The sequence below is a fragment of the Arachis hypogaea genome, chromosome 1 (genome assembly GCF_003086295.3).
Source record: "Arachis hypogaea cultivar Tifrunner chromosome 1, arahy.Tifrunner.gnm2.J5K5, whole genome shotgun sequence".
Taxonomy (NCBI): domain Eukaryota; kingdom Viridiplantae; phylum Streptophyta; class Magnoliopsida; order Fabales; family Fabaceae; genus Arachis; species Arachis hypogaea.
This window is the reverse complement of record NC_092036.1, coordinates 97,265,831-97,292,157: the sequence shown is the minus strand read 5'-3', so window position 1 is coordinate 97,292,157 and position 26,327 is coordinate 97,265,831. Positions and strand designations below refer to the sequence as shown.

Sequence of the window (26,327 nt, the reverse complement as noted above, 5' to 3'; positions counted from 1 at the left end):
AAAATACTAAATTAACATTCTCATATATATATATATATATGGATTCCGTTAAAGAGACAATGGATTATTTGTACAATGTATATAATAGACTATTGAGTTATAAAATGAACATCTTTCATACTATCTAGAATAACCATTCGAGTATTATAGATAATAAACATCTTCCCAATAACGCTCTAATACAATGTTATGATACCACTCATTCCAAAAAGCTTTAGCTAATGAAAAAAGATAACACTAATAGTTATATCTTTAATACTTTATAAACTTCTATCGTACATATTGTACAAATATTCCATTATACAAATATACTTAAAAATTAACAAAAATATAATATGTTTGAATCAAACACGTAGTTGGTAGTTGGAAAAAGTAAAAGCGATACTTAAAAGTTAAAACACACTCGTTTTGTTCATTCCATCACATTCTATTCCTCTTCTTCTTCTCCTTATTGTTGGAACGATGGGAAACTCTTCCTCCATGCTAACGCAGTACGACATCGAAGAGGTCCAGAAATATTGCGAAGACACTTGTATGTAATTCGCAAAACTTAATTAAAACGCTTTACCATTTTTTTTTCAATTTTGATTTTGATTTTGATTTGTGGCTGGAGGAACACCATAGTCACGCAGCAGGAGATCGTATCTCTGTACAGTAGGTTTTGCCAGCTGGATCGTAAGAACTGCGGCTTCATTCCCTCCGATGAATTTCTCAGCATTCCCGAATTCTCGCTCAACCCTCTCTCTCACTCTTTGCTCAACATGTTGGATGGTTTGAACTTCAAGGAATTTGTTGCATTCTTATCCGTCTTTAGTCCTCGTGCTACTATGCAACACAAAATTGAATGTAAATTTCTTTTTCCCCTTTCTTTCTGGCTAAAGAAATAGATTGATAATCTGATATTGGATTTGGTGTTTTTTTTTAGTTATTTTCAAGGTGTATGATACTGATTGCAATGGCAAAGTAACTTTCCGTGACATTTTAAGGGTTCTGAAGGATATGACTGGACAATTTATGCCTGAAAAACAGATGGAGGTCATATTTCATTTCATTTCATTTCATTACATTACATTATATACTTGCTTACTGAATTAAAAGAGATCAAGGTATAAGCTTTCTTTGAAAGGTTTATAAATTTGTAGTTCTATTTGCACTTCCCATTTATTTAGAATGGGTTATGCTACGTGTACACCAAAATTAGTCACCAAAGTCAGCCACGAGTATAAAATACATGCTGGAATACAAATACACATTAAAAATAAATTAAACCACACATGTATTTATATACAAATACATTTGTGACTGATTTTAGTAGCTGATTTTGGTGTTTATTGCTACAACGACCGTGGTGTTTATTGTTATCTAACATTTCAATTGGCAAAGCAAATTGAGATTGATGTGATCTGCTTATTATAACTGCCTCTGATGGATTTTGTTTCCCTTTGTACCTTTTACAGGAGATTCTTACACAGGTCCTTGAGGAAGCAGGCTATCAAAAAGATTCTGTTTTGGTCTTATCTGACTTCATGAAGGTACTCAAATTACTGATCTTATCTTTAATTTAGATAAACATTCGAATATTACGAAACTAAAGAGTAGAGACATGGACAAAAATTGCTTGAATAGCTGCCTAAACCATTAACAAGAATTCAGTTTGGGCCTTGGACAGAACTTCGGCTATGATAAATTGTTTGTGTTGAATTGGAGTTATATTTTGTTTATTTATCATGGCCATTAGCCATTAGTACAAGTGTGATTATTGATTAGATCTCATTATTTGGAACACAAGTTGTAGTTAGCTTGAAACTGATGCTTATCATTGGTAGTGGTCAATGGACATTATTTATTTCACAGTTCACTTTCTTGTGTTATCCCATGCATGCTGAACGCTGCTTGATATTTGTTAGTTTGTCATCTTTCATTGAAAAATGAATAACTTAATTGTTTTTTTCCATGATAGATTCTTGGCGATTCGGACCTGAAGATGGAAGTTGATTTTCATGTTGATTAGAATGAAAGTACCAATGGTATTAAAATATAGTATAGTCCAACTTTCTTTCTGTTTTATTTAGGAGATTCTTGATCATGATAACTAGTTCTTATATTATTTTTGGACTCTAATTATTTAGAAACAAAAACATGGATGATAAATTCTTAACAGCATTCAGCATTCTTTTTTCTTGGAAGTAACTTCTAATAGTTCATATCAATATTGTTGCATAATGAGTAATTGGTATCTTACAATTCTATAATCTTTTCACATTACCATCCAAGCTTATTTATTCACTCTTCTATAAAAGTAAGCTTGACCACAATATTTCACATCAAACTTCTATAAGTATTACTTACTACACTTATCTCATCTAATAGTACTTCTTATTATTGTAGAAATTTAAAGCTTGTATTGAACATTACACAAATCTCAATTCATTTTTATTAGCTTTTACATACCATAAATTATAAATATTTATGTAAATAATGTCAAAAAAAAAAAATAGAACTCAGTTTTATTCCAATGTTAGTAGTTACTCGTGTATTTTCAAAAAAGCTAAGAGAGACTACATGCAAAAAGTTTGTAGTACTCCAACACTACATGCATAAAAATAGGACACATGAATTCATTCAAGGTAATGATAGAAGGATAAAAGAATACAAGTGATGTGAATGATAAAAGAAACAAATTAAAATGGTGAAACTTATTTGAATATAACTAGTTCCACTATATTCAAAATGACTAATAAACAACAATGTTATTCCAATTAGAAAACTAATATTTACATTTAACGGTTGACTAACTTAAAAGTTTTTCAAGACAATATTATTTTAAGTAAATATTATTTTTCTTTGATTATATTCAAAATTATTAGATCTATTATTAAACTATTATATCCCTTTCCATATTAAACCACCGAATAGCAATAGCACAACACCACACAACAATTAGGCAAGGAAGTAACAAGATTGGCAATTTGATAAGAACTTATTTAAGAAATACCATGATAATGATAACAATGATAATAATGATGTTTGGCCTTTGGTAAAGCCAGAAGTTAAGCGCCTATTTGATCGCTTCTAAACACAATTTCCTATTTTTAAACATGACAAGATTTGGATAATAAAATATTGTAAATATAAGAATAGACAAAAATAGGGAGAAAACTAATGAGAAGATATACTAATGAAAAGATTTGCAGAACTATGGCTTTACACTTGTCAATGTTTCCAGAGTGCAATACATATTGATGGCATCAAAATCATTATTTTTATTTTATAGAAGTCAGCAAAATCAGGTTAGTGACCGGTTCTTGGTTAACCGGACCGGTTCTTGTTTCCGGTCCGGTCTTCTCTTCTTTCTTTTTAAGGTAGTCGTGGCTATGCCCCATTGTAGCCGTTGGAAATGACGGTTCCCCTCCTTCCTTTAGATTCCAACAACAAACTACTTTTTTGAAGCCACCCAAAAAGAAAAAATAATAATCCAAAACATGGGTCCCGATCATAGAACAAAACAATTAATCACCGTCCCAGATAATGAATGTGTTTAACAAAAGAAAAAGTAGTTAATGAACAATGATTTTGTCTGCATTTTGTAACCCAACCGCCACGAAACTCGTCCCATGTCTGTTCTTCACTTGTGATCTTCCTGAAAATGTCCTCTTATGAATTTTCCAACTGCGCCTGTTCGTATACAAAATACCCAACACAGAAAGTTTCGTTTTTTTCGGTTTTTTTCCCCTTCCTGATAATCTTTTAATTTGTTGGAATTTGATGCAGAAAAACAGAGGATCCTGCTTCTTCAGGGTGTTTCCGCGTTTGTCTTATTGAATCCGTTCACGCTCATTTGGAACCTGCAAGGTACATTTGATAAATTTCTTTTCTTCCTTGCAATGAAAGCATGCTCCAATTTTATATGGTTTATGTAGCTAACACCACAATTTTCTAATTTATTTTCTTGTATTTTCCTTGCCGCTAACACCATTCTGCTTCATTACTTGGATGCATCTATATTTCCCTTTTGTTTTTTCGTGAAAAGAAAGGTTCCTAGTTTTCCAAAATTGTGGGAATTAAGCATTGTTTTTTACAGACATTGAAAACTTGATTTCTTACATGTATATATCTATTTTGTATGCTCAAATGCATTGCTATTTATTGAATTGTGGAATTGATCACATAGATACAAAGAAAATTCAATCCTTGTGTGTGTCATCATATAGTTGTGATTAAAATGCTGCTATCTCTTGTGTTTAGAAGTAACTATAAGTGAACCTGTACAATGGTTGAGACTAGCACGGCGTCTCCCATGGCGGAGGCTGATATAACAGCAATGAAGGAAACACTCCGAGCCCAACAAATTCTTCTGCAGCAGCTACATGCAGAGTTGGATCAGGAAAGAGAAGCCTCTGCTACTGCAGCCAGCGAAGCTATGGACATGATACTTCGTCTGCAAGGCGAAAAGGCTGCCGTGAAGATGGAGGCAAGTCACTACAAGAGAATGGCAGAGGAGAAGATAGGTCATGCTGAGGAAACTCTTGAAGTCTTTGAAGAGCTTATGTATCAGAAGGAGATGGAAACCACTGCTCTTGAGTTCCAAGTCTTGGCTTACAAACAGAAGCTTCTGGCATTGGGAGTAGATATCAATCTCAGTGAGCTTGAATTCCCTGATGATCTTCTTCTTAATAGAAGTGAACAAAATGGAGAAGATGATCAAAGTAGCTCTATGAGAAGGTTGCAATCATTGCCCCCTATTGCTTTTAAGAATACATTTAGAGCTGCAAGAAAGAGGGACAGATCTCCTAGTCCTACTCCATTTAATATTCCGGTTCCTAAATCGGCTGAGACCAATGATCAGGAAGACTATCCTAATGGATCACTTGATTCATATTGGAACCAAATCAAAAAGTTAGATGAAAAAGTTAAAGAGATTTCAGATTGCAAAGAATCTGGAGTTGAAATATGTCCAAGACCAAGGATTAGAAGAGGGAGATCATGTTCATTGTTATCACAATTAGGCAGTCCAGCAACCTCTGATCAAACAGATAAAGTAATCTCAAGTAGAGCGAGTCGTCATGGAAGTACAAACGATAGAGAATCGGTTGCAAGTGTCTCTACCTTGGTTAATGTTCATGATGTATTTGAAGTGCCACAAGCTAGTGAGAAAAAGGTTTTAGAAGCAGATAGCAGATTAACAAAACCAGATTCTTTGTCTGATGAAATTGTAGAATCAAATGTTAGACCTGATATAGACAAGAGAAAGAGCAAGATTATTCCACAAAAGCCTATTTCCAAAGATATGAAGACCATCATTCGGCAGAAAAAGGAAGAGATGGATGCTGAAAGCAATGCGTCTCGAGCTGAGATTCAAAGGTTGCATCAGAGAATCGAACGGCTCGAGAGGGAAAGAATGAATCCAAGGCCACATGAAGGGGATAAAGAAGAACATTTGAGGTTGTTGAAGGAGATATACCATCGAATCACTTTGATTATGTCCGAGATAAAGTCTATCAAAACTGAAACTCCTCCACCTAAGAATGTGCCACTGGATCCTCTTCAAGAGGTAGTATACTTTTGAACTTAGTCATCATTTATTATTGTATTCTATGTTCAATAATTTTTGCTTCTATTTCCTTCAAGATAACAGTTTCAACTCTATGAACAGGCAATGTTATACTTTTGGATTTGATCAAAGTAATTTACCAGAATGACTTTCTCAAACAACCGATCGACTCAGTTTATCAATTAGTACAGATGATTTTGTCCACTGAGAAGATTTTGTGATATGTGCAGTTAGATTAGATTTTCTAAGCTGATTTTTTTTTGTCACTGGAGAAGAATGTAATCCTGATATGTTATTTTGTATACTGAGGTTGAAATCCTTTGCAAAGTGCAAACTTTATACTGTATAATGTTCTTTTGGTCTCTATAATTGAAGGGGAATGAATTTTTGTCCTGAGTTTCTCCATGTTTTTCTTTTTCTCCATGATTGTTGTCATGAAAAAGAGAGCAAATGAAGGGGATTTAATAAAAACAAAAAATTACAGAAATGATGTTCTTTTAGAAAATTAAAATAAAGGGCCACTGCATTTTACACATTGTAACAGTTCCATTAAAGTTGATCATGGAGGTCAACATCATGTGGTAGTGCAATTAACATAGTCACCATCTCTTAGTTTTCATGCACAAAAGATGAGCATATTCATCACTACCTTATGCTCCTATATGAACTCATTTTCTGTTATTTGTTTTAATTAAAGCAAGATATTAACCCATAATTCAACTGTTTATCATGATTATATTGGAAGAGAACCTGCTATTTAACCATTTTTATATGCTTCTTTGGCCATTTGTGGCCTTGTTTTTACATTATAGAAGATGATATTTTTACTAAAATAAACTATTTTGCATAGATACCTAACTCACTCTTTATTAATAGGAATTTTCTAGTTTCATGCAGAAGAACTAGTGCTGCTTTGTGCTAGTACATGCACCTACATATTTTATTCATTCCAAGTCAATTTAAGACTAATAGGATTCTGCACTATTTTGTTACTACTTTACTCCAATCTCTGAAGATATTATACCTTTGTGTAGATGATGATGAATCAACCCATCATTAATGTGAATGTTAAGACTAAAATGGTAGGGGACATGAAAGAAGCGTGATGAACTTAAATTGGGCTGAACTGAAGTGATTACTATTCAACAAACTTAATTAGTAAACAATTTTTTTATAAAAGTAAAGCTAATGCTACCATTTCTTGTGTTGGATTGGTGGAATTTTACCAGATTGAATTATGCACAAGATTGTCTCAAGCATCTAAATCAGCAAGGTTTTGTATTCTACGATACTTCTGCTACTAAATTCTTATACTTTTTTGTTAAATTAAGTATGCAATGTTTGGTTTCCCCTGCTTTAGTTTGTTTAGGCAACCTTTGAAACTAATAGGAGTGTGAATTAAGTAGCATTAGTAGGTAAAAAATGTCATTGTAATTGTAATATGTTACCATATTTAAGATTTATAGGATGCTAATATATTTTGTTCTTCAAAAGAACCAGTATAAATGTCAAACAACTTCATGAAGAGATTTTGATAGATATGACATAGTTGAACTTTGGAATGATATCACAAACTTCTAGGGCCTTGGTGAATCATGTGTATATATATATATATATTAATATTGTTGTGGCCCCTCATTTGACAAGTGGAGAAGTGATTAAATCATTAAACAACAGTGGAAACTTTTTATATAAGGAACACCTGATTTGTCCTAGTTTTCATCCATGACAGAAACTTGACAAATCAGCAACCATAGTTTTTTTTTCCTCCTATGATCTCATGGTAAAGCTAAGATAACCGACCTAGCATTTGTTTTTAGTTATATAATAAGATAGATAGTTGCTTCTTTAAAAAACCTGTGTCATGAAATCACTTGTCCTAAAAATTTAAGTCGATAGAAGGAGATAATAATTATATCTCTAAATGAGGTAAAGTATTAAATTGGTCCCTTGGGCCTAATCCTGTTTTAGTCCCTAAGATTTAAAGTGTCTTATTTGAATTCAAAAAAGTTTTATTTAGCTTCAATATAGTCCTACTGTGAAGCCAATGTTAAATAATTAACGAAACTCAGTTTTTAGATATAAAAAACTTATATAACCAAACTCTTCGGTTGTCGAGGGGAGTTCCCCGCGGTAGAGGTGATGATAGCCTTGTCCTCATTACCACCGACGAACTTTCCCGCAAAAAACAAGTTTTCGAATAAGTTCTCCATGTGCTTAAACCAAGGCCAGTGACTCGCGGTGATGCATCCACTGCTAATCCTGTGCCTCTCGAGTTTGTACCTCTTCTTTAGGGAAGGATATTAAGGTTTGGTGGAACGGTGACGTTAATTATTTAACATTGACTTCAAGGCAGGACTATATTGAAGCTAAATGAAAGTTTTTTGGATTCAAATAAGACACTTTTAAACCTTATAAACTAAAATAGGATTAGACCCAAACATATGGGACTAATTTAGTACTTTACCCTATTCCCTTTATTTGTTTGTCTTATACTGAAATTATTTTCTTTTGAATTACAAGAATTGAACTCTAGACTTCAATTCATAGAAATTCTTATACTATGTCGTGAAACAACTTGTCCAAAAACTTAAGTTGATTAGAAGAGATACCAACTTGAATTCCAATATAATAGCATAAAGAACAATTGAGGCTTACATCTATCATTTAGGTAACTTTTTATCTGGTGTCACGGCCTAATAATCATTACTTTAAATTCAGTTCCCAACTCCATTGTGAGTATTGTCAAAAAGATTAATGAATTACTCTAATTGGCTACAAGATTTTCTTGAGATTTGTCAACATTTTTGTAATATAAATATATGATTTCTGACTCTCTTATTTTGAGTTAATTTAATGTGGATATCTGGCATGCCAAGTCATTAAGACATTATGTAATCTTGCTTGTGATCTTTGTCAAGGGACAACTTAACCTGTCGAAGCAAAAATCATGGCATAGCGGTTTTCTCGTGCTGAAGTGATCTCTGAAACTCTAATAAAGTTTTTTCCATCTGGATTATTTTTCAAATATCCACTTGATAAGTATATGCATATAAAAAGTTAGGCAAAAAGAGAAATAGACAACCAAATTGATTGTTTAAATATTACCAGAATTGGTTGACAAATTGAAATGTCCATCCCATGCTTTTAAGCATAATAATTTCAATGCTCATGCTCAGAATATAAAATAAATCAATAATATTATTTGTACACCAAACTCTCAAGATATCTGTAAATATAAAGAGAACACATGTTAGTTATGAAGAAATTACTGGTATCAGAATGGTATCTAACTATCTATTAAAAAGAATGGATACCTATCCAAATTGAAAATAAAATGGAATTAATTGACCATGATAATTGATAACAACAACAAAGTTTGGACTTAAACAGAATAATTGGATACAAATAAGAGGATACATATTGCTAGTTACAAAAATGGAAGGTCACAAACTCATAATGTTTTATTGATTGACTAAAACATTTGGACTATAATACAAAATTTTCATTGACATAGTATCAAAATTATATTCTTAATTAATTACTATTTGACTGAATTTTCTGATCTGCATGAAGAATTTGGATTAGTGAGGTAGTCCTTTAATCTTCCCAACTCTTGTGCTACATCCATCATGGTTGGTCTTGTTGAAGGATTCTGCTGTGTGCAGATAAGTCCCAACTCCACAAGTTCAAGTATAACATCTTGCCTTGTTCTGTTATGATGATTTGGCAAACAAGAAGAGTATCTTTGCAATGCTTCTTCAACCAATTTTCCAAGCTTGTCTTGGTTTGTGTATTGTCTCTTAACCCACTCATGCAAGCTTGATCCTTCATGCATGAGTACATCCGTGGGGCGTCTCCCCGTGACGATTTCTAACAGAATCACTCCAAAACTATAAACATCACCTTGAGTTGAAGCATGTTTTCCCATGCCATATTCTGTCTTGTCCAAGAAAAAATTGAGTGAGAGAATAATGAGAAAAAAACATAAAAAGAAATTAATATGAAGAAAGTACTAAAAAGTATGATCACTAATACATGATAATATTGAACATAGTATAGGAAAACTTTGGATAAGAATTCACAAAGTACATACCAGGAGCTATATAGCCAACAGAGCCACATAATAAGCCCTGTGTTGAGCTGAAAGATGCTGCTGAGTAACTTGTGGAGGCACTGTCATCACCTTTTACAAGCTTTGCAATTCCAAAATCCGTAACCAAAGCTGTCATATCTTCATCAAGAAGTATATTACTTGGCTTAAGATCGCAGTGCGCGATTTTCACTGGTGAGTAATGGTGGAGATAGGACATTCCCTCGGCTACATCGCTGCATATCCTCACTAACTGAACCACATCCAACCTTTGGTTTAACCCATGACTTGGATATAAGTGCCTCTCAAGACTACCATTTGGCATAAGAGGAAGCACAAGAGCCTTAAATCCTGGTTTACTACAAATTGTGATGATCTTTATTAAGTTTCTGTGCCTAATCTTTCTAATGATTTGGCATTCCCTCTTAAAGCTCCATGAGATATCGCCAGCTGTTTCTGTATCTAATACCTTCACTGCTACTCTTGTGTTATCTAAGAGGACTCCTTTGTAGACCTGTCCAAACCGGCCTGAACCGATTAAGCTCGAGGAACTGAAACCTCCTGTGGCTTCTCTAAGATTTCCATATGAAATTTTTGGATAATGGAGCTCTTCTGTTTCCTCTTCCTCATCCCTCAACTTGCCCTTGTTAACAACTGCGAATCGCTTTCTCACTCTTGACTTGATTACCATGGAGTACCTACACATGCACAGAAGAGGAGTGGCAAATAGTAACACAGGAATCAATAAGAACACCAAATGATAGCTGTGTTTCTTATGGCAGCTTTCCATGCCTATTACTGTGCCACAAAGACCATCATTTCCCAGGAAAGAATCTATGGTCAGAGATGAAAATGCTCCCTTGTTTGAGACATTTCCTGAGAATTTGTTGAAAGAGAAATTGAGTACTTTGAGGGTGGAAGATAGCTGCAGAGACACTGGTATTACTCCATTCAACTGGTTTGAAGACACATCAAGTGCTTCAAGATAAGGCAATTGGCCTAATGAATAAGGGATAGAGCCTTCTAAGGAGTTACCAGAGAGGTTGAGGTACTCTAGTGCTATGGAACTTTCAAGTTGTGGTGGGATTCTTCCTGATAGATTGTTCATGGAAAGATCAATAGCTAGCACCATATCCATTTTGCTGAGTTCTAATGGAATTGGACCATATAAGTTATTGCTTGATAAATTCAAGTATAGTTTCAAGCTAGCCAAAGCTGCAACTTCTGCAGGAATCTGGCCTGAAATCTTGTTGTGAGACAAGTCCAGAATCTCCAAATTGACACATTTTCCAAGACTTGGTGGAATTTTCCCGGAAAGCTGGTTGTCATAAAGTAAAAGCCTTCTTAACTGGGGAAGGTTGGCAAAACTATCTGGTATTGAACCTGAAAGCTTGTTTCTTGACAAATCTAGAAGGCCCAGGTGTTTGATATCACTAAGTTCTGATGGAATCTCACCATGTAATGAGTTATTTGACAAATAAATTCTCTCTAGCCTAATCATGTGGCAGAAACTAGAGGGGATTGATCCATTTATTTGATTACTAGACAAATTCAAGAAAGTCAAGTTGACAAGGTTGGAAATATGTGGAGGTATAGAACCATATATGAGATTTCCTTCTAGGTGAAGATGCCGCATACTAGTAGGAAGATCACCAATAATATGAGGTAGCTTCCCACCAAGGCGGTTCCCCGCTAATTCGAGTTCTTGAAATCTAGACAAGTTCATCAAGGAAGCAAAGAAAGGTTCAAGGTTGGCGTTACCATCATGGCTGACAAAGTCATTATATGACAAGTACAGGAACTGTAATTGTGGCCAATTGTGTACTATCTCAGATGGAAGCTCTCCACTTAACATATTTGACTCCAAATCAAGCCATTTAAGTTGAGTGGAGTTTGAAAGAGATGAGGGAACATGACCAACAAAATGATTAGACCAAAGTAAGAAGAACCTAAGTTCTTTAAGGACACACTCATTGCTCAAAGGGATAAATCCCCCTAAGGAATTATTGGAGAGGTCTATATAACTTAGTGAACTTCCATTGCAGAAAAGTGATGTTGGAATTTCTCCATCAAGATTATTGCTTTCCATGTCAAGGTAGTCCAAGCTGTGAAGGAAACCAAACTCTGAGGGAATGACACCTTCAAGAAAATTCCCAGACAAACTTAGTTGCCTTAGGTGAATTAAATAGCCTAACTCTTTTGGAATGTGACCCACAAAAAAGTTCCCTGAAAGATCAAGAATTTTCAAGGAAGAGAGGTTTCCAAGTGAAGGAGAAATGGTTCCCCCCAATGACTTTTCACTAAGGTCAAGCTCTATGATCCTATCACTTGCATTGCTGCACTTCACACCTGACCAATCACAAACATGAACATTTGGTGACTTCCAACTCTCTAGAGCATTTTCAGGGTCAGAAACAATGCATAACATGAATGAAACAAGTGAACTTTTATCATACACAAGGGGGGCATTTTGTTCCCCATGAACTACTCTTGAGTTAACAATGTCCAAAAACAAAAATAGGAACATTGTTGTAACTCTTAAAAAACACATCATGAATCACAATATCTTTTGTCTACAATCAGAGAACAAAACAAAACAAAAAATGGAAAATATAGTGAAGGAAAAACGTTGACAAATGACTACTATAGAAAGATACACAGGAACTTAAGGATGCCAAGTTCAGTTCAATGTAGCTCAATAAATATAGGAGCAGTTGCAAGATTTTGAAGGCTAAGAAGTTAGAAGGAAGCAGCATGTTAGAAAAATTATGAACCTTGTGCCTAACTGCCGTTGAAGTGGCAAACGAACGTTTGATCATCCTATGTTTGACTTTGTAAGCATGATACTCCCAATTTGCGCATATTCTCGTGTATTATGTGAACAATTAATTATTGAAAAAGTATAAGGTACAACATATTATCTACCAACTTATTGCCAATAATAATTAATTATTATATTTTAAACACATGTAGAGATATATCCAAAAAATATATGTATAAAGACACTTTTATTAGACACAGCCATAAAAAATATATTTTTATTAGACACATTCATAAAGACACTTCTATTAAACACGGTTATAAATAAGAGTTGGCAGAAGTTGATAAAAATACTGTTGGTAACATAACAGAATTATTCATTATTTTGCTAACAAATTAATTCTAAACTCTTTTTCATCAATACTAAGAAAAATAATTGAGAGAATTACTTAAATTGGTGCGTATTTATTTTCTTTTAAATAAGATAATGAATTAAATATTGTGAATAAAAAAAAGAAAAGTATAGAGTACCAACATATTATCCGCCAACTTCTGCCAACTCTTATTTATATTTGTGTTTCATAGAAGTGTGTTCGTAGATGTGTCTAGTAATTAATATATTTTAAATACATATATAAAGAGACACATCCAGAAAATATATCTATAAAGACACTTCTATTAAACACAGTTATAAAAAAAATATTTTTATTAGACACATCTACGAACACACTTTCATAAAACACAATTATAAATAAGAGTTGGCAGAAATTGACAGATATGTTGTTGGTAACGTAGCAGAACGTAAAAAAAATTATTTCGATAGATATTTTTTCGGCTCAAATTTCGTTATTTATAGATTCATTTGTAAATGGTACGCTCTTTACTAAGTAAATAAAGAGTGTTATACTTTTTGTTAATTAAATAAATTTTAATTTTTTATTTATTATATTTTATATTAATAATTTGAATTTAAAATTTAAATTAATAATTTTGAATTTAAAATTTAAGATATAAAATATATAATTTATAATTTAAAATATTTTTATTTTTTAATATTTAATAATAAATTAATTTTAAAAAATATTATTTTTTTAGAGTATATCAATATATTTGTAAAATTTGTGATATAAATAATCTAAGAAGAATGTTATAGACTTATCAAAAAAAAAATTTGATTATCAAATAATTATTAATATTTAAAAATATAGATATATTATTAAATTATTAAATTAAAAAAGTTAAATTAATACTTAAAAAATAATAAAAAAATAATAATAAATTCTTATAATTCTTAATATTTCTCATAACCTAAACTAATGAGACATTTTTTTTTATGGTTGATGTTTGATTATGTACACGTATGACACATGAACAAAGTTACGGGGTGTTTAGCAAATGGCAATAGTGGTGTACATGTCAGCATATATTAGGCCTAACATTGATTTTTTAATCATGCAACAATTCATTTGCTGCATAGATTGAGTTGAAGCAGTGGTGGATGATGTGCTGTTAAAAGATAATCTTAGTTAATAGGCACGCTTATAGGGAACCATTATCGTGTGCTGACAATGTTACATTTTGGTATAGTTGTCGGTTGCATCTTGATTTGCTTCAATTTGAGCACTATATAGAGATGATGTCAATTTATATGATGACACAAATGACTCTTATGAGTTATGACTCTCTTATTGTATATATAATATATAGCTGAGAATTTTTATGAATGCTTATTGGTTTATTGCTAATCATAAAAATGAAGAACTCACAAGATATTAGAAAATAAATTAAGGATTAATTTATTTGATGTGTTGAAAAAAATTTTATATCCTAAACTATTTAAGCTGTGATATTGATGGTCTGATAAATTAAAAGGAATTAAAAGAGGAAGAAAAAATAAGTTTTTCTTATGGTTGAAGAGAATAAAATTAAAAAAAAATATTTGTTGAGTTATTACACCTTACATATATATTTTTTATGTACTCTCATTAAAAAAATTACAATAGTAAGCTTATTATTGATCCCGCAAACTAGAATTGTGTAAATCTAACAATCCTTGTTTAAAAATATTAGCAAGAAAAGGATTCGATTTTGGAACAAGATTCATGGATTATTTCTTGATGATGACACTTGTCTTTTGAGACGACGGTTTTGAAATCGGAAACAAACTCTCTCTTTCAAAAACTTTTCTCTATAAGGGAGGCAGTTAATCTGGATGCCATGGGGAAATGCCCTTATCATTCTCTTAGTAGAGAGGCCTGTTGAACCAATAGCGCTCGAATAGGTGAAAAGGGTTGTGTTCGACATGAATTCTTTCAAGGCTCCGGATCCAGACGGATTTCAAACTCTCTTTTATAAAGAATTTTAGGGCTCTCTTAGCAATGATGTATGGGACTTAGTGAAGAGAGCATTTGCAGGTGAGAACATCAGTGCGGCTGTTTTTGACACATTCATTGTTTTGATCCCTAAAATTGAAACTCCATCTTACCTGAAAAACTTTCGTCCTATTAATTTATATAATATTTATAAAATTATTATAAAAGTGCTTGTTAATAGGTTTCGTCCTTTTCTTTCTAAGATTATTGAATTTTGAGGGTGGTTTTATTTCAATAAGAGGAACATTTGTTTTAGAGATACAATACAAATCTGAAAACAATGGAACATTATTTTAGAGACTATGAGAAATCAAAATGCATTTATAAAACATTTGTTAAGATGTGATTATTTAGGAGCACATATTGGATCAAAGCCCACAACTGATAGATTCATTGTTGTCATGTCGGGCCTGATGAGAGGAGTATTCCTATAAATACCATTGATGTTGATACTGATAGCCTTTTGGTGGCCTAACAACATTTGGAGGGGCATTTTTATTGAAGTTCTAATGTTCTCAAATGCCACATCCTCTACTAGATGAAGTAACATTTGTGTGTCCTGTATGGAGAGAAACAAAGAAAAGCTGTATTTTTGGCTATGGGTCTAATTTTGTTTTTAAATTTATTAATGTAGAGGTATATATAAGAGAATCAAATACTCTTAAATATGAAAGGTCATGTAAGTTATTATATAAAAGCTTGTAAAGGCTAACATTGTCCAGTTTAATATTGGGCAGCCTATTAATTATGTGAATGGTGTGAGCAATTGCGTATTGCTAAAAATAATGTGATTTCTAATTGAAATAGCAATGTTCTAGCAATACCTAAGATGTGTTGGTGTTTTTTCTTTATAATTCTGTTTTACTTATTATGTACTCTTTATATACTCTCACTGTAAAAATTACAATAAAAAATTTATTATTGATAAAAAATAATCTAAATAACATGTGTGAATAATAATTATTCATAGAAAGATAATAAAACTACTGATTAGAAAAAAAAGTACATGTTAATGTTAAACTTGACTTTTTGGTAGGATAAGAAAATATTAATAGTTTAATTAGCATATGCTTGTGTTTGGTAAACATTCAATGTACTAATGCACTATAAATAAGGTTGAGCAAAATCTACTACATTCCAAATTCACACCATTTTTAATTCTAATGAAATAAACTTAATTTCCTTGTGTTATAATTTTATCCAAATTTTAATTAATTTGTTTGTGATTTAAAAGTTTGTAATTAAATTTTCATATCCAAGTGACAAAAAAATTCTTATAGAGTATTTTAAATTAGGCCTATACAAAAAATAGTCTTTAACAAAAATTTTAATTAAAATTTTATATTTTATATTATATAAATATTTGTTTAATTAGATACTCTAATTCAAAGAATTTATAAACAAGTTTTATATTGTACAAAATTTTTTCAATAAAAGAGACTAATGGTACTTGTGTAGTATGAAAAACCCAACTTTTCATTGGAAAAAACCCAGAATGTGGGGAGAACCACTCCAAAATAATTGTACCCTGTCCCTAAATGTTCGTAGCCCAACTAAGAAAATAAAAGCCCATAACTAAGACCAATTCTTTTTATCTACAAAAATGGTGAACTCACTGTCCAAAAAGAATGATCAGGGTATTACTGTTAAAATGATCTATTATCTTATCTTATTTCTTATTATCTATAATGGAAATGGAGCATAATAGGAATGATTTTAGTGGTAAGGTGTTTATTTATATGGTTAATAATTTGAAAATCATTATTGTTCATTTATGTATAATAAAAGAAAATAAAATATTTTTTATCAAAAAAATGCAACATAATTAATAATAATATATTAGATTTATTTTGTATAATAACATTATAGTCTAATAATATTAGAATTATATTATCATTTTTTACTTAAAAAAAATAATATACCTTTTTATTATGTCTTTTTAAATAATTAGATACAGAACTAATAAATTATAATTCAAATGCTATAATTTTTTTGTTTATCAAGGTATAGATTTCGAGTCTTACTACTTGAAAAAACAAAAAAATAGACACAAAATAAAAAAAAAAAATCTGGAAAGACATGGACACATTGCTAAGGTTTAAGGAAGGTTTTCATTTCATGCTTCATCCTCTTCCCTCCGCAGAGGCATAAACACTCTCTCTCTCTCTCTCTGAGAATGACGGTGGCAGCATTCTTCCCCAGTCCTCAGCTTCAGAACAGTGCCGCAACTGCCACCAGGGCAACCCCATCTCACAGAAAATCCCAACATCAACAACCTCATCATCAAAATCTTCACTTTCTGTTCATCCCCGCTCCCACTTTCCTCTCTTCACTACCTTCTTCTTCGTCTTCTTCTTCTTCTTTTCCACTCACTATCAAGTCCTCTTCTAGCTCTACCTCAAGAACACAGCAATTCCATGTTGTATCAGACTCAATCCACAACAATGTCATTCAAGACCTCGAGGAATCCCTCACCAATTCCCACTCACACCTCAATGGTGTTCGGCAATTGGACCACCCTAACCAACCCTCCAAGATATTCATCCGTGACCCACCTTGGATTTCCTCCATCTTCCTCAAAGGTCTCTGCAAGAATACCAACCTAGAATTCAAGCTTCTGTTCAAGGAAATTGAGAAGAACAAGTACAATTTGCTCAGGAGGAGGCAGATTCAAGCTGAAACCGAAGCTTGGGAGAGGATGGTGGAGGAGTACAGGGAGCTAGAGAGGGTCATGCGTGAGAAGAATTTAGCTCCTAATTTGCCTCACGTGAAAGCATTGTTTTTGGGGTGGTTTGAGCCTCTCAAGGAAGCTATAGAGGCTGAGCAGAAGTCACAGAAGACTAAAAAGCACAAGACGGCGTTTGCGCCGCACATTGAGTCCTTGCCGGCGGCAAAAATGGCGGTTATTGTTATGCACAAGATGATGGGATTGGTTGCCATGGAGCATCATCAGGCAGGGTGTGTTGTGCTTGTTAATGCTGCTGTTCAGATTGGTATGGCTATAGAACAAGAGGTAAATTATGCAAAAGTCTCTCCTTTTTTTAATTATTGGAGTTATATGCTGATATTATCCATTGCAGGAAGTGTTCATTATGGTAATTAAATCATTAGTTTCTGTTGTAATGTAGCTTTCATTTTCATACTATATGCTGTTCCACTTCTTCTGTAATAATATATGCTGTTATTATCTTATTGTAATTCAGGTTAGGGTCCAAAAGTTCATGGAAAAAACCAGAAGTCACCAGCGCAAGAAAACGGAGGCTGATACCAAAGATGATATGAATGATGATAAACCAAAACTAATGAAACATATAAATGGTTTGATTAAAAAAAGAAGATTGAGGTCAGTGCAGAAGCTGTTGAAGAAAGAAGATTTTGTCCCCTGGGGTCGTGATACCCAGGCCAAGGTAGGCTTGAATGTAGATAAATAATTTGCTTCATCTTATACTGTTTTAAATTGGAAGTTAACTCTTTGAAACTGTGCAGCTGGGAAGTCGATTAATCGATATGTTAATTGGGACAGCATATGTACACATTCCAGTTAGCCAGTCTGCTGATACTCCTCCAGATTTTCGACCGGCATTCAGGCATAGATTTAAAGCCATTTCAAAGAATCCAGGGTGAGATTTCCCCTTTTCTTTTTCCTTCCTGGAATCAGATCAATGTAGTAATTGCTTTAGCTTGTTGACCCCTTGCTACTAAATTACACTGTCTGAAAATGAATGGTTGTAGTTTAGATATTTTAAACTGTAAACAACAAAGTATCTCAAGATTAATACAAAGTATTAATATAGGTGCACTGATTGCACTCTTGCAAAAACTATCTCACATTTTTTTCGTTATTCAAATAACTTTTTTGTACTTGTAGGGAAAAGATTTTGAAGAATTATGGCATTATAGAATGTGATCCGTTAGTCCTTACTGGGCTTGATAAATCTGTAAGTTGACAATTGCTGGCTATTTTGTTATTATCTGTTTGCTTTTAAGCATCCCATTACTCTTTTGTCAGTATACTGATAATCCTTTCATTATAAAATTGAAAAGCATGCTTACTTTAATGGCTAACTAGTGCATTCTCTTGTGTGCAGGCTCATCACATGTTAATGCCTTACATGCCAATGTTAATACCTCCGAAAAAGTGGAAGGGGTAAGACACATGGATTAGTCCTATTAATATTGCATGTTGAAAAGCCTGCATTTGGTTACAATTCATGTGGCTATACTATTGGTTGTTCTATAGAACCCTTATATATATAAAGAAGAAAAGAATGAGAGAGGAGGCCAAATAATCAGAATCAATGAATAAACTTTCAGCTATTTCTCTTGAGTATGGTATCTAACTTGAGTGCGGGAAAAAATATTGAAGTACGAAGGGGTGTGAATTAATATTTTCTCCCATAATCTTTAATGTCTTAGCTGCTACTCTCTTGCATGTTTGTGCATTCTAATATGCTACAATTCTCATTTCAGTTATGAAAAGGGTGGGCACTTGTTCTTGCCATCTTATATCATGCGTACTCATGGATCAAAGAAGCAGCAAGACACATTGAAGAATGTTAAAAGGACACAAATGCAGAAGGTTTTTGAGGTATTTTGTGCAACTTTTCATTTACCTTTTATCATTGCCTAGAAAGGGATGCAACGATGTTCCATAGAAAATAGGACCCAGTACATGTTGATGTATTGTTATTATTTATGTCAAACCATTGCACAGGAGCTTGAAGCAAAACATTAAAGTCTAGTTCAGTGCAGTTGAGTTTCTTTATATCAAATATCATTATGAACTATGAAGTGTGAACTTTCTCATAAATTTCAAATTTGGATATTTTTAGTCTGGCACGTAGTCTTATTTAAGGCATCATTCTCTTAATTTTTTCCTGTTAAATGACTGAATTATTTTGGCACTATTGCTTCTTGCTTTTTTGGTCTGAATTTGTTTATATGCACCTGATATGAAATTTTGAACTCTCCTGCTTTTCGATAATATATTTGCAGGCATTGGATGTACTTGGCAGCACCAAATGGCGAATAAATAGAAGAATACTTGCTGTTGTGGAGGCTGTCTGGGCTGGAGGAGGCAACACTGCAGGCCTGATTGATCGGAAAGATGTAAGCATAAACTGATGAAAACTTTTGAAGATATAAGGAAGATAAATATTGAAGATTTCATCTAAGATATTTCCTCTGTTCATCTGTTGCTTAAATTAGACTGTAAAGGGTGTTTTAGATATATTAATTAAATTTGTTTACTTCTATGTTTCCATCTATTCTCATAAAGCTGAGTTTTTCTAAATTAGCCATTACAATGTAATTAATCTTGCCTATATTCCTACTTTGACTTGTAGGTTCCTATACCAGCAAGGCCACCTGTAGATGATCCAAAACAAATTCAGGAGTGGAAATGGAATGTAATGAAAGCAAAGAAAATTAATGCAGAGAGGCACTCTCTGAGATGTGACACTGAACTCAAGCTTTCTGTAAGATCTTCCATCAATTGTCAAATATCATTTTACTTTCTGTTTGAATTGCTGAAAATCCCAATTTTATTTATTTATCTATTTTCATCAAGAAGATTTTGGTATTTATCTGTTTATCTATTTGCTGAAAATTCCTTCATCTTGTATAGTAAGATTTTGGTCCATGTAACTTCCATTTGATGTTTATATGGGTTCCATACTTCCATTTGATCAGGAGTGACATAAATCTCATATAGGTTCAGTATAATCTTATTCAAATCTATCCAATTTTTGTTTATGGGATAGGATTATATGCTTGATGTCTAGTTGGTGTAAAACTCGTTATCTTTTTAGAGGACTTTCCTCTCAACCATGTTGAGATTGGTAAGTTACACTTGATAGATAGCTTTTTATTTTGTTTGTTTTACCCTCTTGTAAGGAGCCTCCTATATTGTACTATTCTTCTCTCCATCTTATTAATGTTCTTCTATAACAAATGGCTATCCCATTTTTCCTAAGATTAAAGATGATTCGAAATTTACTGTAAAAGTACTTATGAAACAGGTGGCTCGAAAAATGAAAGATGAGGAAGGCTTTTATTATCCTCACAATCTTGACTTCCGTGGCAGAGCATATCCGATGCATTCTCATTTGAATCATTTAAGTTGTGATCTGTGTCGAGGATTACTTGAGTTTGCTGAAGGGAAGCCTTTGGGGAAGTCTGGACTACAATGGCTAAAAATACACTTGGCAAATTTGTATGCAGGTGGTGTGGAAAAACTGTCTTATGATGGTCGACTAACTTTTGTAGAGAATCATCTTCACGATATATTTGACTCTGCTGATAACCCCGTTAACGGAAATCGTTGGTGGTTAATGGCTGAGGATCCTTTCCAGTGCCTCGCTACTTGTATTAATCTATCAGAAGCCTTAAGAAGCTCGTCTCCAAGTTCTTTTATATCTCATCTGCCAATTCATCAGGTAAATCTGTAAAATGCTTCATTGGAAGCCTTAGATCTTGGAAGTGAAAATTTTCTTATAACTTTTGTAGAGTTCTTTCACAAGTAGCCAAATTTACTCCTTGCTTGCCTCTAGTTATAGTGTATAGTCCTATGATACAGAGGGATTTTTCTAGATCGAGTGAAACTTGTAATATCTAAGCAGTAACATATGATCAAAGGAAAAACCTAAATCAACAGGAACTTGAAAGTTGGTATTGTAAATCGTAACACTAGAAACGACACTATGATCAATTCTGTATGTTGCAAATCTCTCTATATATTTAGTCATCTTTTGACTAAGTTGCTTTTTCCCCCTTCATCTAATACCAAAGAAATGTTGGTAACCCTTCGTGATGAATTTTCAGGATGGCTCCTGTAATGGCTTGCAGCATTATGCAGCTTTGGGAAGAGATACTGTAGGTTATCTTAAACCGCATTTCTTCAAATTTGCAATCTCTTACTGCTCTTTATGTAATGTTTATTTTATTTATTTGATTTTTATACTTCCTGGTCTAGGGATTATTTGAGTATATCTTGATCTTTATATAACTATTTTCTTTGAGGTTGCTGCATTTGGAAATGACAACATATGATTAGAAACTTTATAATAGTTATATTTTTACTGCAATTGAAATGTTTTGTTAACATAAAGTCATATTCTAAAGTGCGGACCAAACCCCTCTTATCTGTACTTATATGAACAATCTGTGCTCCCTTTGGTAGGAAGACTGAAAATACTTCCTCAACAAGGATAGTTAAAGCTATGTGATATTTTGTAATACTCATTGTTGGTGTAAAGTTCAGTGGTGTCTGTTAATCTCATTTGAATGGAATAATGTGATTTGTTAGATGGAAGCTGCTGCAGTTAACTTGGTTGCTAAAGAGAAACCTGCTGATGTTTACTCAGAGATTGCTGTTAGGTATGTCTTGCATTCAAATCCTTTCTTTGGTGCTACATTATTTGGGGATTAAAACTTCTCACCTGGTTATGATACTGGCTTGCTGTATATTCCTGCATATAGATTAGGACATCATCTGGTTTATCATTTGGATAGTTACTTTTGAAAAATCTGGTACCTCTTGATCATGACCTACTTGCTTTTTATATTGTGTGACACAAAATTTTACCCCATCATAGTTGGTTCACAGTATATTCTCAACTAAGCCAAACACATGAATTGTATTGTCACTTGGGATGTCTATACGTGGGCAGGGTTCATGACATTATGAGAAGGGACTGCAAAAAAGATCCAAGTACCTATCCAAATGCTCTGCTAGCAAAGGTTTTAATTGATCAGGTCAATGTCTATTTTAAATTTTCAAAGCTCTGTTTAATGAAACAAAATCGATACTCTTTCAGTTGGCTATGATATCTTTGTTCTTCTATCTTACTCAACTTTTGGAACCTTTCAGATTGATAGAAAACTAGTCAAACAGACAGTAATGACTTCAGTTTATGGTGTTACTTTTGTTGGGGCACGAGAGCAAATAAAAAGAAGATTAGAGGAGAAAGGCCTTATTACTGATGACAAACTTCTATTTGCTGCAGCTTGCTACGCTGCTAAAGTAAGTATCAGCTTCCTTACATGATTCCCCGCTGACATGTGTAATAGTACGGAAAATGTTTGATGTCCATCGATATAGGGGATTCTTGTGCATATAACTAGTGATTTCATGTACATAATTGGGGAATTGGGTGATTGTGATTTGTAAGTGATGATGCTGTCACTCATTGGGAATCCTTGTTCAAAGAAGAGTGGAATTCAGGTACATAATTAGGGAATCAGATGACAACATTATCACTACCCCCAGTCACCTGATTTTCCAGTTATAAAACATGTCTAGTTATTTTCGCACAAATCCCTTAAGTCAATGAACATGCAAAGCATGTGTCCAAACAACATAACACCTTCTTTGATAAGGTGAATTCAAGATGGAGTCTGGTGTTTCACAATATAGCATATTTTGTTGACTATCCAAATGCTCAATCATTAACGGATTTGGCTTGTTCTATTCTGGCTGTGTTAAATGATTAAAAATACGTTTTAACAAAGATGCAATATGCTTCTGTTGTTACATTTAGTTGCTCTTATGATTTCCACAGGTGACATTGAAGGCCCTTGAAGAAATTTTTGGAGCAGCTCGTGATATTATGGGATGGCTTGGTGATTGTGCAAAAGTTAGTTCTCATTTCAACTTCAGCTGATACTTGTTATAATATTTGAAATATCTCATAAAATTTCGTAATTACATGAGCTTATGAAAAGAGATTTAAGCATAAATAGGTTAGGTATAGACATGATTCATGACGGGGCAATGATATAACTGACCCATATAATTGAGCCTATCTACTGGGATAAAGCTTTGTTGTTGTTCTTATTGTTATATCTTAGAATACCAGGGTCTATTTAGTGATAGTAAGGGTGTAAAATGGACAGGTTGGGTTTCACCATATCTAATTCAGACCAATTTTATGAATCCAGACTCAACTTGATAATGACGTTAATTATTCACTAGTTTATCCTCTTTCTTTTCCTTCTTAGCCAACAATACTGACAATCCCTAGTGTCTTTGCGGCTTAAATATGAAGAAATATGTGTATGTGTGTATTCCTGCTGCTGATTTTTATTTTTTTCCCTTTGTCTCTCTCCATTAATGGTGTGTTCTCAAACTTTATCAAGGTGATTGCTTCAGAAAATGAAGCCGTTCGCTGGACCACTCCTCTTGGTCTTCCGGTTGTACAACCATACTGTAGAAATGAACGTCATCTGGTAAGCATTATATTATACGAATGTATTTTTCCTTCCAGTTATTACATAGGGTTAATATACTTAATAGTGAGAGATAAAAACAACATACTAAATGTAAAAGGTAAGGTACTAAGCTACTATATTTAAAAGGATACAACACACCCTAAAATTTCAAATATTTAGAGTTCTTTTACAATCACAATTACAAAGTGTGTGAATAACTTTAAATTCCTGGTGTGAGACTTCAGTAGGAATTAGTTACCTACACGGTATGCAATAATTTTGAAGTGGCTGCTATAGTACTTAATATACTAGAAATTATCTGGGTATCCAATCGCCTGATATTTCCTCATAAATGTCAAAGACCAGCATAATATTTTGCTCTGTGCTAAGTTCATGGCAGTGGCAGTAAATTCCTGTAATTGGTGCTAATCGTCATATGACTGACTTGAATTAGAAAATATAAAACTTAACTTCCCTGACCTTGAAGCAGCAAAATGACGAACCTCTCTGTTTACTGCAGGTCAGAACATCTCTTCAGATATTGGCTTTGAAGCGGGAGGGCAACACAGTATGTTTTATCAATTTTTCTTTATATAATGTTTCATCTTCCCTTTCTTTCTGAGCCATTTTCATTATTTGAACTTTTCATGTTCTAGGTCGATGCCAAGAAACAGAGAACTGCATTTCCTCCAAATTTTGTACATTCACTTGATGGTTCACACATGATGATGACTGCTCTTGCCTGCAGGGATGCTGGCTTATGCTTTGCAGGTCTCCAACAATTCATAAACTTGTGCAAACTTCTATCCATACTCAATATTATACCCAATATTAGTTTTGTTGTTGTTATTGGTGGTGATAGTAGTGGTAAGCACTGTGAAGTTTTAAGTGCAATAGAATTGTCCATTTTTTATAGGCTCCATCGATTTTGGTGGCATCTCTGCTTAATTCTTTTTAGAACTAGATGTTCCAAGGATGGGAGAGTTAGGCTCAACTAATTTAAGGTTGTGATTGACTATCACGATCCGAATGGAAGGAGCAGTTTGTGTTGAGTCCTACTTATCTCCATATAACCCATTTGTTGAATATTGTATATTTTAGTGGCAGGAAAATCTATTGACTTGTTATTTTGCTTGTATTTGGCTCTTGAACTTTCTGAGATAAATATGTATGCAGGTGTTCATGACTCGTTTTGGACACATGCATGTGATGTGGAGAACATGAGTCAGATTCTGAGAGAAAAATTTGTGGAGCTTTATGACATGCCGATACTTGAAAATGTAGGTTATCGATGCTCCATGAGAAATTTGGGTTTATCATGATTGGACGAAGGTTGTCCTTAATATCTTGCAATATCAGACATGAAAGTTCCTAGTAGCCATGTAATTATGATTTTTTGTGATAAACTGAAAGAAATTCCTATCTAAACATTGAATTATGAAATGAGAAAAAATCGAAGAAGAAAAATGATAGTTTAGGCTTACATTTGTTCCCTTACCCTGTAAGAAGAAAAAATCGAAGAAGAAAAATGATAAGTTTTGATTTGTTGACAGTTGCTAGAAGACTTCCAGACATCATACCCAGGATTAGTTTTTCCTCCACTGCCAGAGAGAGGTGATTTTGACTTGCGAAAGGTTCTCGATTCTCCGTACTTCTTCAACTGAGCTTCTCTACACAGGCAACAACAAAAAGATTCGGTTGAAAGCATTTCTCCGTCGTATCTAATGCGGAATCATTCAGAGGCCGGAGCTTAACTTATCCTGTAGCGGAAGTAGTGATTTCAAAGAACGACCCGAGGAGATGCTTATGGGGAAGGAGAGGCAGGAAGGAAGGAAAAAAAGGTTCTGAATGATTTGTTTTGGGAAGTCTCTTGCTGCTAGGATTCTTAGACTTGGTGATCCAGTTAACACAAGGCAACTTTAGGAGCTCTAATCATCTCTCAGATTCGTTATCAACAGGCAGCAAAGGAAATTCTCCGCGGAATTTTAACGTTGGCGATTTCCATGAATTGGGTTGCTGGCTTGCTGGTTGCTGGGTTCCAATGGTGGCAAACTCTGGCACTTGCGGAGCCATAGCTAACCAACCCTTTCTCTCTCTCATGTATTATATAATGTATGAATAGAAATGAATAGATGTATACTAGATCGAAGGAAAGGTCATTAGGGTAGAAACATGCTGTTATTTGTGATCTGTACATAGACTTATTCATTTTCATTGTGAAATAAATTGAGAAACGTTTGAGAAAGGACAATGGGGGGTTCATGGCTGTTACCTGAGCTTTAATTTAGAAGAGAATACCCTGTTAATTTTCATTTCCAATTCCTAATTATGGTGCAGTTAC

General features: G+C 33.5%; 4 protein-coding genes across 6 annotated transcripts; 3 read left to right on the top strand and 1 right to left on the bottom strand.

Annotated features, from left to right (window-relative positions):
- The first annotated feature begins 341 nt into the window (after window positions 1-341).
- LOC112699760 (uncharacterized) lies at window positions 342-2,223 on the top strand. Its single transcript, XM_025751730.3, has 5 exons — window positions 342-532; window positions 625-846; window positions 926-1,035; window positions 1,458-1,532; window positions 1,961-2,223. The coding sequence occupies exons 1-5, from the start codon at window positions 463-465 to the stop codon at window positions 2,009-2,011; spliced, it is 528 nt and encodes a 175-aa protein (XP_025607515.1). The 5' UTR covers window positions 342-462; the 3' UTR covers window positions 2,012-2,223.
- A 1,244-nt stretch (window positions 2,224-3,467) lies between these two features.
- On the top strand, window positions 3,468-5,947 carry LOC112699734 (uncharacterized). Of its 2 annotated transcripts, none has more exons than XM_025751728.3 (4): window positions 3,468-3,677; window positions 3,772-3,852; window positions 4,246-5,551; window positions 5,654-5,947. In XM_025751728.3, the coding sequence occupies exons 3-4, from the start codon at window positions 4,271-4,273 to the stop codon at window positions 5,675-5,677; spliced, it is 1,305 nt and encodes a 434-aa protein (XP_025607513.1). In that variant the 5' UTR covers window positions 3,468-3,677; window positions 3,772-3,852; window positions 4,246-4,270; the 3' UTR covers window positions 5,678-5,947. The 2 variants fall into 2 exon arrangements, with proteins under 2 accessions (XP_025607513.1, XP_025607514.1); XM_025751729.3 differs by having other exon boundaries at window positions 3,538-3,677; window positions 4,249-5,551.
- Window positions 5,948-8,889: 2,942 nt separating this feature from the next.
- LOC112699718 (putative leucine-rich repeat receptor-like serine/threonine-protein kinase At2g24130) lies at window positions 8,890-12,503 on the bottom strand. Of its 2 annotated transcripts, XM_072200171.1 has the most exons (3): window positions 12,419-12,503; window positions 9,648-11,993; window positions 8,890-9,490 (listed from the first exon to the last, which is right to left on the bottom strand). In XM_072200171.1, exons 2-3 carry the CDS (start codon window positions 11,731-11,733, stop codon window positions 9,096-9,098), a joined length of 2,481 nt encoding a protein of 826 aa, XP_072056272.1. In that variant the 5' UTR covers window positions 11,734-11,993; window positions 12,419-12,503; the 3' UTR covers window positions 8,890-9,095. The 2 variants fall into 2 exon arrangements, with proteins under 2 accessions (XP_072056272.1, XP_025607512.1); XM_025751727.3 differs by lacking the exon at window positions 12,419-12,503 and having other exon boundaries at window positions 9,648-12,412.
- Window positions 12,504-16,770: 4,267 nt separating this feature from the next.
- On the top strand, window positions 16,771-26,312 carry LOC112699665 (DNA-directed RNA polymerase 3, chloroplastic). The gene is made up of 19 exons (XM_025751723.3): window positions 16,771-17,789; window positions 17,980-18,183; window positions 18,263-18,396; window positions 18,645-18,714; window positions 18,865-18,923; window positions 19,247-19,364; window positions 19,772-19,885; window positions 20,122-20,253; window positions 20,797-21,213; window positions 21,599-21,649; window positions 22,083-22,153; window positions 22,447-22,531; window positions 22,647-22,799; window positions 23,338-23,412; window positions 23,915-24,004; window positions 24,507-24,554; window positions 24,643-24,757; window positions 25,163-25,266; window positions 25,540-26,312. Exons 1-19 carry the CDS (start codon window positions 16,953-16,955, stop codon window positions 25,648-25,650), a joined length of 2,988 nt encoding a protein of 995 aa, XP_025607508.1. The 5' UTR covers window positions 16,771-16,952; the 3' UTR covers window positions 25,651-26,312.
- Window positions 26,313-26,327: the final 15 nt, after the last annotated feature.